This window comes from Liolophura sinensis, chromosome 8 (genome assembly GCF_032854445.1).
Source record: "Liolophura sinensis isolate JHLJ2023 chromosome 8, CUHK_Ljap_v2, whole genome shotgun sequence".
In the NCBI taxonomy this organism is placed as follows: domain Eukaryota; kingdom Metazoa; phylum Mollusca; class Polyplacophora; order Chitonida; family Chitonidae; genus Liolophura; species Liolophura sinensis.
The window spans coordinates 31,706,218-31,720,431 of NC_088302.1; the positions used below are offsets into that span (position 1 = coordinate 31,706,218).

Consider the following 14,214-nt stretch of genomic DNA (forward strand, 5'->3'; position numbering starts at 1 on the left):
TTAATTAATGCCCTTGACAAGAATTTTGTCAGTAGCCAAAGGGTAAAGGTGGAATGAAAAGCTCATAATTTTATTCACACCAAGGAATATAGATAAGGTCCATGCCTCTCTTGAAGAATCATATGAAGAGATGTCAGACGTGACCCCCCACCCAGTCACATTATACTGACACCAGGCCAACCAGTCCTTTTTCCTTGCTCTAACCTCTCAGTGCTGAGTGTCACGCAAAGCAGCAACATGTACCATTTTGAAAACCTTTGGTATGACTCGACCCGGGTTTGATCACGGGTCTCTCGACCTTGAGGTGGACGCTCTAACCGTAAAGCCACCGAAGTGGTCTCATGTAGGTCGTGTAGTTTGCATCACGGTACGCTTGTTTGATATAATATCCATCATTAGGCCTACTGGCTTAAGCTGAGATTCCTTACATGCGGTAGCGGTATATGGTACGCGGTATGCGGTACGCGGCAAAAAGTCGAAATAGTTAAAATAAGTTGCAATGATTCCATAGGTACGGTCGCGGATCCGTTTTTTCATGCGGAAACGTATACGGCAAAATCAATAGCACCATGTAGCGATCGGTACGGTATGCGTTTTCAAAATCGGGGTATCCCAAGAAATGACGTCACTGGTGGGGTGTTTCCCCGACACGTGGTCGGAACTTGTTTAAATTGTTCTCTGGTTAGACGAAAGTACCTTTGGAATTTTTCTCCATCCAGCTGCAATTCCGAGACCAAGTTATGGAAAGCTCCCTGCTGAGCTCTTTGCCGCAAAATACTGTACCATCGATGTTTTCTCTTTTTACGCTTCTTTAGTTGCAACAACTTATATGACATTGATATTATGGCAAGGCCTGAATCTTGCTCTAAAGCCACACGTCGTGAAATGGAGGAATGCGACATGTTTGCTCTGATAAAAACGCACCATGAATGAAAGAAAACGCATAGGTTACCGCATAAATGGAATCAGAGAAAGCGCATACCGCATGCCGTATCCGCGTACCGCGTGCCGTATACCGCAAACCGCATACCGCGTATATGGAATCTCAGCTTTACACACAGATGTATTGCAGTCAGGTGAAACTCTGCCGTAGCATGAAGAACTTAGTGAGAACTCCCTTTCCCCCCACCATAAAACTCCTGACGCTCATATATGTGAAGTGTCCACAAAACGTATTTTAGAGTATGGTATTACAACACTCGTCAAAAGGTCAGTCAGTTATTTATCCTTATTAGAGGTTTAAGCCTATTTATATTGTTTTGTAACTTTGTGTTTCGTAAGGGGGAGATCTGGGGTCAACCCCAAGATGAGTCATACCCAAGACTTAAAAATCTGCAACCTTTTATGGGATACCTCATTCCGTGCTCTGTATAGGTCTACCCGGTATGTGACGAACAGAGCCAAGTATAGGCTACCGTAGTTGGTCTGGTGTCTCATGGTCAGGCTGTGACTGGGTGGGACTTTGATAGCATCTGGTGTCTTCAGCATGGCAGGCCAGCGAGACAGCACTGAACACAAGAAGACAACGTCACGATATGACCACTATATTGTTTAAATGTCATGTTAAACCCAAATCAAACCGAGCTTCCATACCGTATCATGGTGGTCAGTTTTTTCAAGATTGTGGTAAAAAATGTCCAGCAGAAAAGTTCGTCTTACAGTGTTATGTAGGTTTTAGATATTTATCACAAAATAGCAAAGTTATGAAGCTATCAACAGTGAGTGTTAAACTGACTGTATAAATGTTGACAAAATGATGAAAATCTCGTTCAGTGATGCTTTTTGCGACTATGAAATCAGAGGAAACACTCAAGGGAGACAACTTAGCCATGACATACATGATAGGGTGATGGAAACCCTGTGTGTAGACGAGATAAGTGACGTCTTGTGCATTTCCGACAGCAGTCAAGTGTGAAATCATGTGACCTAAAAGAAAATGGCGACCTGCATCGAGCCTGGGTGAGTAAGGAATGTACATGGTTTGCACTTGTTTCTCGGCGTTACACGCGTTAAAGTCTCGCGTTTTTGTTAAACCACACACGAAGCTCACTCGTTTAAACTATTCTGTTTGTATGTTGTAGGGGAGGGAGAAGGCAGATTGCTCTGCGGCATTTTGCCAACCAATTTGTTGCTCAGTGAGATTGACCCTGACAGTCTGCTTCATTAGAGACCCAGTGAATGCATGACATTACTCTGTCGATTTAGTAATGTATGTAGGAGTGTTACTGTACTTTAGCAAGTCATTATAGATGCACAGTATCAACGTAAATTACTAAATTATATTGACTTTACATCCATGATACACTAACTGATACCCGGTACGGTACCTTAATTTACCGTAGACCTACTCAGTGCTCATAAATTAAATGGATTTGGATAGCAAGCAGTCTCCACATATCATTAAAAGCTAGAAAACACTTGATGAATCTGTTAGCAGGGCAAAAGAACACTCACTTTCCACTGGTAGTTGGCACACATACAAACCTATCTTGGGGCCTCGGTGGCCGAGGGGTTAACACACCAGCATGGCACAATGACCCAGGGCCTCTCATCAATGCTGTGAGTCCAGCTCATGCTGGCTTCGTCTCTGGTCGTCCTTGAGAAAGTCTGCCAGCCAACCACGAATGTTCATAGGTTTACTCGGGCTTTGCTTGGTTTCCTCCCACCATTATGCTGGCCGTAGTCATGTTGTTAGAGCATTCTACAGACCACATGTTGTAAACCATCCAATAATATTTTGTGTGTGGATTTTCTGTCTTCCAGGCATTTCAGCCAAGTGATTGGCTCTCTGATAAATGGGTAAGGAAGGTGTTTTAACAGAGAATAAAGCTGTATTTATCAGGGAGTACAGAATGACGAGATAGGCCACTGATATTATGAGTGTATGTGCTTGAATGCTTCTGTGTTTCGCAGCTTTAAATTCTTTACATATCTTTTGTGTTGTAATTTTTTATCTGTATGTTTTTTTATTGTTTTTAGGTGACTGTGTATGTCTGACTGCTGTGACCTAGACAATCATGATGATGGAGACACAAACATGTGAAGTAGAGGTTGAGCAGAGAATGCTGGCCTCCAAGGTGAGCGACATGCAGGGGGAAGAAGAGAATGTATACACTGAGGGTGACGAGGAGTACTCAGCCCAGGGGAAATCCGGCTCTGTGGAGACGTCAGACATACAGCAGTTCTACCATGCCCTGGTGGAGGGAGACATGGACACTATCGGGCTGATGGTGAGATCAAGAAGGGTGGACATCAACCACATCTTTAGCGACTCCTGCATTCAGTCATGGCATCGAGGTCAGGGCGCTATCCATTTGATCACGCGGAAAGGGAAAGTCAATCTGATAAAGACATTAGTGGATATAGGGGCGTCTGTCAGACTACGCAATAAAACAGGAGACACCTCACTACATATAGCATGTAAATATGGTTTCCACGAATGTGCAGAGTATTTACTGAGGTGTGACCCTGAATTGAAGGACGCGCAAAACAATCAAGGGCTGACCCCTTTAGTCAAGGCAGTGTTTCGATTTGAGAACGCTTATCGTTACGACCATGCATTCCGGTTCAACTACATGAAAACCATAAGGCACCTGGTAGAAAATCACGTCAATGTGAATCTGTGCCCAGCCTCTGGGATCACACCACTACACATCGCTGCTGGGAAGGGCGACGCAGATCTGTTGCGACTGCTGAAAAGTGGTGGTGCAAATGTGAACGCCATCTGCAGTAAAGGTTTCAGCCCATTGCTAACTGCCCTCTGCCGTACACGTATCCACACAGAGAGCATCAAGCTTCTGCTGGATTCTGGTGCCGACGTCAATGTGTGCACTGTGGCCGGTAGGACTGCGTTGCACCTCGCAGTCTCAAAGAGCGATGACATCTCGGTGCAGCACTTGCTCGATGCTGGTGCCGATCCCAACTACCAGGACAACTACAGCAAGACACCGCTGTGGATCGCCGTACACGAGAACAATATTCAAATAGTGCCCATGCTGATTAAGTTTGGCGGGAATGTGAATCACTTCACCCTGCCCTCCAGGGAATCTCTTCTGTCGCTTGCTATCCAGAAGCAGTTTGAGAAGATGGCCAGACTCCTGGTGGCCAACGGTGCAGATGTGAGCGCTGAATCTGCACTCAGTGCCACCCCGCTACATCGCGCGGTGGAGGTTCAGAGTGTTGCGATGGTGAAACTGCTGCTCCTCCATAACTGCTATCTGGAAGAGGAGAGCAACTCGCAGAGAATCCTCTGTCCGCAAACGCCGCTACAACTCGTCCTGGAGACAGGACATCTTCCTCTCATCCAGCTCCTTATGCGAGCTGGCTGCAAAGCCAAGGAAGTTTGGTTGCAGCAGGATAATCTGTCTATAGCCTTGACTTGTCAGCCAGCCATCATACCCTGGATTCTGGACTACTTCTATAGCCCTAAATCCCTCTCGCACATCGCAACCTTGGCCTGTCGCAGGCTTCTAGGCAGGAACATAATGGATAAAGTGGCCAGTCTAGTTTCTGACAGATACATTCCTGCTAAAGCAGGACAAAATATACTGATGCTTGACTTGTTATGTTAAAAAAAAAGCAACAAAAAAATCTTCATCAGACATTTCACTAAAAATGATCTTGAATGGAGTTGAGTGCATTCAAGTACATGTATTTGAAATACTAGCTGGGCAGTTTCTTCCACACATAAAACTATAATCAGTGAAAAATTCTTAATGATTATTATGATATATATATATATTGTTGGGCCGCAATGATGTCATAGAAACTTTTTGTACCTACCTACCTAATTCTGTTCTTTTTTTTTTTTGTTAAAATGAAGTTTTCAGTTTTTACTAATGTGTCTGATGAAGAAGACTTAAATTTTTCAATTTATGGTGCCTTTCCTTATTATGGGATGTATACACATACATTTATATGCCTTTAAATGGAGCGTTTCTGATAGGGCCTTTTTGTTTATGACTATTATTAATATTATGTTTCTCTGGCTATATGTGGGAAGGTCTGCCACCAACCTGTGAATGGTCCTGGGTTTCCCCCAGGCTCTGCCCGGCTTCCCTTCACCATAATGCTGGCCGCCATAATATAAGTGAAATATCCTTGAGTACGGCGTAGAACACTAATCAAATAAATAAATAAATATCATGTATCAGATCATGACTGGTATCAACAGAGCAACCTCATTCGTGTTTCATTTTGTGCAGTACTTGGATTATTTTCTATGGTAAAATTTAAACTCACTGTACTTTGCATATGCTGTATGCAGTCAACGCAGTTCTCTAACAAACAATGGCAAAATTTAAGAACACATTTTCATGTATCCACAGATTTAGGATGCAGCTTAAACAGATGTGATTATGCGATATACAACCTCTAAATTAGTAAAACAGAATGGTAAAGACATTCATACGATTTATATGCATGTACATTTGATTTTATAAAGGGAGATAACAAAGTTTGCCACCCAATGTCGTGTATTATATTCATCTTTGACTGAAGTTATATTATTTGGTTATTACATTCTAAGCTGAATGACTCAAACAGATGATTTTTAGCACATTTTCATCAAAAGTGTTTAGTAGTTGAAAAGGTTGAAGATTTACAGTTTAGATTTACAATTTACATTTGTTTAGCTGATCTTTGAAATGGCCTTAATTATATCTCTGGAGCAGGACTATACATGGAGTGCACCTTGAATGACCATGCCATATAATATGTTAACATATTAGTCAAATAACAAATGATCTATTAGGAATATCTACCCTGAATGTCACAGTGTCACAATCTTTTTCGGAGCTGAAATCAACCAAGGTTAGAGGTTCATGGAAATCATGCCAATTTGATAATTTTCGGTTAATATCATGTACAGGTACGTGAGAATATAAATATCAGGTGTATAAAACTATATGTCTCCTCCAGGCTATGAACTCTTGCTCATGACGAACCTGACTGATAAATTGTACCTCAATCTTGGAGAGCTTTCCACATCTATATCTATATTTTTTTGTTATACTCTGTTAGATTGTAATTAAAAATACAATAATTATTTAACGTGACCAACATGCATATTTTTATTCTTTATCTGTATGGACTGGAGAAGAAAATATTATGAAAATTTCACCATATATAAAAAGGATGTATATTTGTATTGCATTTGCGCTTTAAATATTATTTTTATTATATACATGTATTGATGTATAAGTATGAGTGTGAGTATTTAGTGAGAGTGTTTTTCTTGTGCATATATGTGAGCTATGAGTTATAGGATGGCTATGTTATCTGGTTCTTTCTGCTGATGTGATCTGAACTGGTTGTGATTTAATTGTTCCTAATTGTTTGTGTTTTGTATAATTGTGAAGCTTGCATTGTACAGGTTATACTCTCTGGGACAATTTCATCTTTTCTCTGCAGGTAACATTTTAAGTTTCATGTTTATGGAAGATTTGCTGCTGTGCCACTTGTATACTGCTTAGTACTTGGTGTTTTTAAAACCTTTATTAAAAACAGACTGCTTTTAAATTAAACTTTCACAGGAAATAATATGATTAACTTGAAATTAACACAAAATTTAAGTGAGGTATTAGGGGTGAAGTACATGTATATTTCATATTATTCACTATTATTTCTTTTTTTTTTTTTTTCTTTTTTTTTCTGTTGATAAATTTTGTATGGGGCATAGGGATTACAGAATGTGTAACTTCTTACATGCCTTTATCTGGGATTATGAATGTTAACTTTGACTCACAATGGAGTCCCCCCTCTCACTTTTGTTCAGGATGTGTACTGCTTCTGATCAAATTAATTATCAAAACTTATAACAGTATTTTGCCTACTGTAAGATGAACTTTTGTTCAGGATGTGTACTGCTTCTGATCAAATCAATTATCAAAACTTATAACAGTATTTTGCCTACTGTAAGATGAACTTTTGTTCAGGATGTGTACTGCTTCTGATCAAATCAATTATCAAAACTTATAACAGTATTCTGCCTACTGTAAGATGAATTTTATAAAATACATGTGTAGGCAGACATTAATACATGTTGAGATTTCTCAGTGTGGAAGGTAATAGTAATATCTAAACTGAAACTTCTTTGTATCATCATCATTGATTTTTCTAATGTGAGAGCTTCATCTGTGTAGGCCTGTGAAGGTTTATGAAGGGTCAACAATTTTTGTCTAACACTAACTGGAATTGGTCTGAAATATTAGTTTCAGTAAACAAGAAATGCATTGGAAATCAAAGTAAAAAGTAGTTGGCAGAAAGGAATATCTATATGTATAGTCATCAGATTTCCAGGTATGGGCATTCAGCGTGTAGTCAAGGTATTGATTTTATTATAATGGGTTTTGTGATCTGAAATTTTACATTGTTAATTATCATAGAGCTTTATTATTAATATATACAAGCAAATGAATAAACAAGACTACATCTGTGAAGTGTTCATGTGGTTTTATTTTTGATAACTTTTAATATTTTTGATTACTAGATATCGTACAACCAGAATTAGGAGCCTCTCACCAATGCAGTCGCTGTCAGTTCAAGCCCATAGGAGCAGTGTGCTGGGATGTCTGACAGCAACCTGCTGATGGTTGTGGGTTTTACCCGGGCCCTGCCCAGCTTCATCCCACAACAATGCTAGTCGCCATCGTATAAGTGAAATATTCTTGAATACAGAGTAAAAATCCAATTAAATAAAAAAAATCAAATAAATATCACCGGTAAATTATTAAGACTGTTCCATATACTTATTGTTAGTGTGTATGTATACATTTACACGATTAGACTATTTAAAGTCTACTATTTGAATTTACATACCCTAATAGTTTCCACAACAGATATAAAGCCGTAATGGGGTGGGGGGGGGGGGGATAAATGTATATGTAGGTATTTTGTCGTGAAATAGCAAAACCTGAAGAAGAGTCATTAGCAAATAGTCCGTTACCGGAACTTGTATTAGGTTCAACCTGTTGTGGATTTTGTTGTGGCGAGTAGGAAAGGAGCGTGAAGAAAAAGAGGAAAAAAAAACCAATGGCTGTGTCATCTGAGGTAATATTTCAGGAAAATATGACTTCTTCCAGCGTTCCTGTATGTAAACACTGCTTGTGTGTTTCATTTGCTAAATCGAACTGTCCAGCAGGGAAGCACTGGGTAACCCTACAGCAAGACTATGAGATCAAATATGTTGTTGTTGTTGTTAATGTCCCTTTACAGTTAGGTGACTGGTTATAACGGGTTAACCATGAGGAGAGAAATGCCCTTACCAGGCAGCCATCCCACCTCGCCTCCCCCCACCCCACACACAATCGCATCTTCAACCATCGTTCCTACCAACTGAACAATTCCGAATCAGTGGTGTAGAAAGGGAAATGGCCAGTGATGTCAGTGTTATTTTTAATGATTTCGCCGTCACCGATTCCTCATCCAAGGTGTAGCAATTGGGGTTCGCGATCTTGGCTTAGTATCGTGGAAATCAGGTGATATCACTGTCGTTTGTTTTGTTTCCATTGTTTTTTCATTTGTCATCCGGTGTAGTTTGTCATTTGAGCTCCGTGGTCTAGACTGTAGTTTAGTTAATTTTGAGGGGGCCTCTGTGGCTCAGTTGGATAGCGTGCTAGCGCAGCGTAATGACCCAGGAGCCTCTCACCAATGCGGTGGCTGTGAGTTCAGGTCCAGCTCAGGCTGGCGTCCTTTCCGGCCCTTCGTGGGCGCATAAGTGAAATATTCTTGAGTAGTGCGTAAAACTCCAATCAAACAAATAAATAAATAATTAAATTAGACACTGAGGTCTATTTTCAACAATTTCTGATATTTACCTGCCTCAGCGCTCAATCATTGGATTAAAAAATCCAGTCAGTCCATTCCCCAAGCTCTGTGCGGATTGAAGTGGCCCTTTGAGTTGAACACGTGTAACTAGCAGATGACGAGGTCAAAGAAAACGTGGAAAGGTAAATGACCAAGAAAGATGAGAACTATGCTTGATAATAGGTGCTTATCCTGAGTATCAGTTCATTGTTTCAATGTAATCCTTAACAGAGAAATAGGACCTGAAAGATTTGAACACAATAAGGAGACAAGCTCCATAGAGAACACATAAAATTTCGAAAAACAGGTTTCTCACAGGTAATTTTGCTGCACATTGCCACCTTGTTTTACAGTCATTTCAAAGTCATAGCAAGAAATTTGAGTGGCCAATCATCGATATCAGTGAACTACTAAAACATACCATTTTGTCCTGCAAGATTTTCATTTACATCATGTTTTTGATGGAAAGACAAAATGTATATGAGAAAGCAGATACACTGAAAATAACTGACTGATCCTCGGGCTAATAACTGTTGCCCTCCAGCTAAATAGTCCAAATAGAAAAATGCTGAGGTTCAGTGATACTACCAGTTGTACCTGTACATGTATTTGAAAATCATGTGCTGTAATGTGATGTTAATTTATTGGAAAATTTTGCTTTTCACAATGAATCTTAAAAGTGGGTTGATCCCCAACAAACACATGTTGGCAGCATTTATCAAACATCCAGCAGGTGGGTTGTTCACACATGGATTTAGCAGACAACCAGCAGGTGGGTTGTTCACACATGGATTTAGCAGACAACCAGCAGCTGGATTGTCCACACATGGATTTAGCAGACAACGATCTGGGTTGTTCACCAACAAACTCATGTTGGCAGGATTTAGCAGACAACCAGCAGGTGGGTTGTTAACACATGGATTTAGCAGACAACCAGCAGGTGGGTTTTTTCACCACCATTCACATGTTGGCAGGATTTAGCAGACAACCAGCAGGTGGGTTGTTCACACATGGATTTGCAAACAACCAGCGGGTGGGTTGTTCACCAACAAACACATGTTCGCAGGATTTAGCAGACATCTAGCAGGTGGGTAGTTCACACATAGATTTAGCAGACAACCAGCAGGTGGGTTGTTCACCAGCATTCACATGTTCGCAGGATTTAGCAGACAACCAGCAGGTGGGTTGTTCACACATGGATTTAGCAGACAACCAGCAGGTGGGTTGTTCACCAACATTCACATGTTGGCAGGATTTAGCAGACAACCAACATGTGGGTTGTTCACCACCATTCACATGTTGGCAGGATTTAGCAGACAACCAGCAGGTGGGTTGTTCACACATGGATTTGCAAACAACCAGCGGGTGGGTTGTTCACCAACAAACACATGTTCGCAGGATTTAGCAGACATTTAGCAGGTGGGTAGTTCACACATGGATTTAGCAGACAACCAGCAGGTGGGTTGTTCACCAGCATTCACATGTTGGCAGGATTTAGCAGACAACCAGCAGGTGGGTTGTTCACACATGGATTTAGCAGACATCCAGCAGGTGGGTTGTTCACCAACATTCACATGTTGGCAGGATTTAGCAGACATCTAGCAGGTGGGTTGTTCACCAACATTCACATGTTGGCAGGATTTAGCAGACATCCAGCAGGTGGGTTGTTCACCAACATTCACATGTTGGCAGGATTTAGCAGACAACCAGCAGGTGGGTTGTTCACCAGCATTCACATGTTGGCAGGATTTAGCAGACAACCAGCAGGTGGGTTGTTCACACATGGATTTAGCAGACATCCAGCAGGTGGGTTGTTCACCAACATTCACATGTTGGCAGGATTTAGCAGACAATCAGCAGATTCTTTACTTTTCTCCAGATACTGTGCACTATCAGTGTTTAAATGATTCAGTGTAAGAAGTTTGAAGTAGCAAACTGTGACAACATTTATATGACAGTTTGTGCCGGTTAATATTCGTTTTATCTGTTTGTAATAAGTGGGATAGTTCATGAGTTTTAAAATTACCTAAGGTTGGTTGTCTATGCTTAGGCAGTCCAGTTTTTCCTCCACCTGTAAAACTGACCATCATAAATGTAAATAATTCTTGAGTATGGCATTAAGCAACGATCAGATAGATAAATAAATAAATAAATAAAATAGCAGACTGTGTCCTAGCCTAATTTTTTATTCTTAACAGAGCAGTATTTTACATCCTCTTTTGATCTGAACACAAAGCGTTTGAAAAGGGTTGGTCACTCCAAAGAACTTTATTTTTATCTATTTAAATATTAAACAGGGCAAAATATGAACAAGCACTGACATTAGCTACATGTACAAGGTGCTGATTTTCGCTCCCTCTTCAAAGGTTAGACAGTGTTTTTGAACATGAGCATTAAGGATTTATAATCAGTTTTCTGAGGCATTCTCTGATGATGTGTTCACAGGATGCTGACTTCAAATTGAAGGTTGACCAGGCCTGTCTAGCTGCAGAAGAATTTTCTAAGCTGTACTATGAGACATTTGACAAGAAAAGACACGTAAGTTGTTAGGTTATAGTACCATATATATATATATATATATATATATATATATATATGGTAGGGAGGGGGCATCTGCTTCGGGGGGCAGTAGATCCAGGGTCAATCCTGGATCAGGTCACACCTAAGATCTTAAAAAAGAGGAAAGCTTCTTTGCTTGGCATTCAGCATTAAGGGGATACTGCAACAACTGGTTGACCCGTATCAGTATAATGGTTTGGGTGGGGCAGCGTACTTGTCTTCGGTAAGTCGTCTAAGTGAAGCAACACTACATAAATGAGCAGTGGAAATCCATTCTGCAACAAGGAGGCACATTACATGCTCACGAAGGACTCCTTCGTCATCATATGACTGAAAAATTGTTTAAGCACTACTTAAACCCCAAGCACTCTTTCACTCATTCAGTTTTATTATGGGCAAGCCGACACTAAAAATCGAAAAATGAAATTCAAATAAAACTAAAAACCTACCTTTTATTTTGTCCAATCTTGAGGTTTTTATGAATTTCCTGTTTGTAAAAGCTTTCCAATCATCTAAATAAGTCTTCAATAGGGAGACTTTCTGAGATAGTCCAAATATCTCACAAATGAGATGATTTTCCAGATTTATTTCATGTTGACACCTTCATGCAACATTGAAAAAAAGATTTATTTTGCCCGTAAAAGACAACAATTTAAATAAGTGTGGCCTGAGGTAGAATTTTAAATGTGGCAGAGTTTAGAAATGCCAAAATATGCTGAGAGATACAAAAAGCAGCTGGTGTGCAATCCTAAAATACAGTACATATCAAACAAATCAGGAGTGTTTTGTGAATTAAAGATTACTTTTCTTGTATTTCACAGCTGGTAAGTAAACTGTATATGGACACAGCTGTCCTAGTGTGGAATGGTAACAGTATCACAGGAAGCACCGAGATCGTCAAATTCTTTGAGAACCTTCCATCATCAGAGCATGTCCCAGAAACATTAGACTGTCAGCCATTAATAGGTGAGTTATTCACTGCTCAGTTTCACATCACTGAGAGTCTCAAGCCCCTATTTATTTGTGATTTAAAGTTTTTTCTAGCTTGCCAGATTTTTTAAGTGCGGTGATGCCTGGAGAGCGACGGCTTTATCGTATGTCAAGAACAATGTCAAATACCAAAGGGGAGTTTGAGTTGGAACTCTTTTATTGCTAAAGGTAAAAAAATCGTCCTGCACCATGTGACCTGTCAAAAATGTTGAGCAGCTATTGCAGGATGACATTTACCATAACATGGGCACCTGAATAAAGTTTCGCAAATAGTTATTTAGAATAGACCACACAGTGCAGAAATTGAGGAGCTGAACTTTTGTGGATTGAGAAGTCTGAAAAGGAAAGAGGTCTCATTTGTGCCCCTGGAACATGGTAAGACAAGTGATCGATAAATTGATGTCTGCATTAGTTACCCAACATTTTTCACAAGAAACTTAATACAGGATGACTGTTTTTACCATCAATGATAAAAGAGTTTCTAACTCGAAACTCCCCTATTACTTGGCAGGGCATGGTGGTTGCCTCATTGCTCAGCCCGTTAGATCCACCCATATTAAAAAAAGACTTGCAGTATAGCGAGTAAAAGCAGAGTAGCGATAGCAGTGTGATAATTGGCAAATGGTCACGTGCAACAAGTGAAATTTGGCCTTTTGTCATTTCAAAATGTCATGTATGTGCTTAAATACATGTAGTGGCAAATTCCGAACCCTTTAAAACCATAGCTTAAACAGAATTAGGTAGAAAAAAATATATATATGAATGGATGTGAATAGCAGTATATTAGACATAACTGGTTTAGAATTACTCAAGATGCTGTATTGTCATCACATTTAATACACACATTAAAACTGCAAACCTGCTGTTCATTAAATATGTACATGAAAGATGCCTATAAAAATTGTCATTGGTTTCCATTGTCGTCACAGTTCTAAGGCATTGTTTTCGCTGCATGCAGCCAGTTGGCCTTAGCATAACCATTGAGATTTTGTGGGCCAGGAAACATCGGGGTTTAATTGTCCTGAAGCTGACTTCATGTGCCCGGTCTGAGGATCATGCTGCTTATCACTGAGCCATGTCCAGCTCCTCTACAAATTGAAATGTTAACATACCCTAATTCTTCATCCTTTTCAACCGCCTCTGCAACAAATATTTTGAAATATTCTGAGAGAACTATGGGATGTAGAGAACTAATTTGCGCTTTGTATCTTTATGATGTTTATTGGCACAAAACATAGGATTTTTAGTGTCATTTTAATAGTTGTTTGCTTAAATTTCACTGAAAGAAAGTACTTTATTGGTTGAAAAGGTTATTCATTCTGCTATTTCGTTTTACTGAGGTGCCATCAGTTGCCTGGTGCACATCTACATTTAAACTGTATTGGCACATGTATACGGCAGAGCAAGGTTTAAAGTTTAGAAATGCAGGACATCGATAACATGAAATGATTTTGTTATTTTCAGATCAGTTGACGCCTGGAAAGCTCACAATCATCGTCACGGTTTCAGGATCGTCCAAGTACCAACATAACAAAGCCACGACTTTCATGCAGAACTTCACTTTAACTTCTGTCAATAATGTATGGAAGATTGTATCCGACTCCATACGCTTTCAGGAATAACATTTCATGACATCTGACATTTCATGATATCTGACATTTCATGATATCTAACTTTTCATGACATCTTACATTTCGCTTTTTGTATAGTCATAAGTCATATGTACAGTCCTTTCATAATTCATCTGCATCAGTGTTAAGTGTAAATTGTGTAAAATTCATAAATAAACAAGAGAAAGATGATATCTGTTGTGTGTTGAAAGCATTTAGACAGTGTATCAGCGTACTTTAAACGCACCAT

At 39.8% G+C, this 14,214-nt stretch overlaps 2 protein-coding genes across 2 annotated transcripts; both read left to right on the top strand.

Annotated features, from left to right (window-relative positions):
• The first annotated feature begins 1,814 nt into the window (after positions 1-1,814).
• Positions 1,815-7,419, top strand: LOC135472444 (putative ankyrin repeat protein RF_0381). Its single transcript, XM_064751951.1, has 2 exons — positions 1,815-2,209; positions 2,980-7,419. Exon 2 carries the CDS (start codon positions 3,018-3,020, stop codon positions 4,569-4,571), a length of 1,554 nt encoding a protein of 517 aa, XP_064608021.1. The 5' UTR covers positions 1,815-2,209; positions 2,980-3,017; the 3' UTR covers positions 4,572-7,419.
• A 559-nt stretch (positions 7,420-7,978) lies between these two features.
• On the top strand, positions 7,979-14,156 carry LOC135473996 (NTF2-related export protein 1-like). The gene is made up of 4 exons (XM_064753972.1): positions 7,979-8,049; positions 11,251-11,343; positions 12,186-12,330; positions 13,819-14,156. Exons 1-4 carry the CDS (start codon positions 8,032-8,034, stop codon positions 13,974-13,976), a joined length of 414 nt encoding a protein of 137 aa, XP_064610042.1. The 5' UTR covers positions 7,979-8,031; the 3' UTR covers positions 13,977-14,156.
• Positions 14,157-14,214: the final 58 nt, after the last annotated feature.

What these genes read in the sequence shown, in the direction of transcription:
- LOC135472444 (XM_064751951.1), top strand. Translation starts at nt 3,018, where the DNA reads ATGATGATGGAGACACAAACATGTGAAGTAGAGGTTGAGCAGAGAATG.
- LOC135473996 (XM_064753972.1), top strand. An exon ending in CATTTGACAAGAAAAGACAC is followed by an intron (nt 11,344 to 12,185) that starts GTAAGTTGTTAG and finishes TGTATTTCACAG; the next exon opens with CTGGTAAGTAAACTGTATAT. An exon ending in AGACTGTCAGCCATTAATAG is followed by an intron (nt 12,331 to 13,818) that starts GTGAGTTATTCA and finishes TGTTATTTTCAG; the next exon opens with ATCAGTTGACGCCTGGAAAG.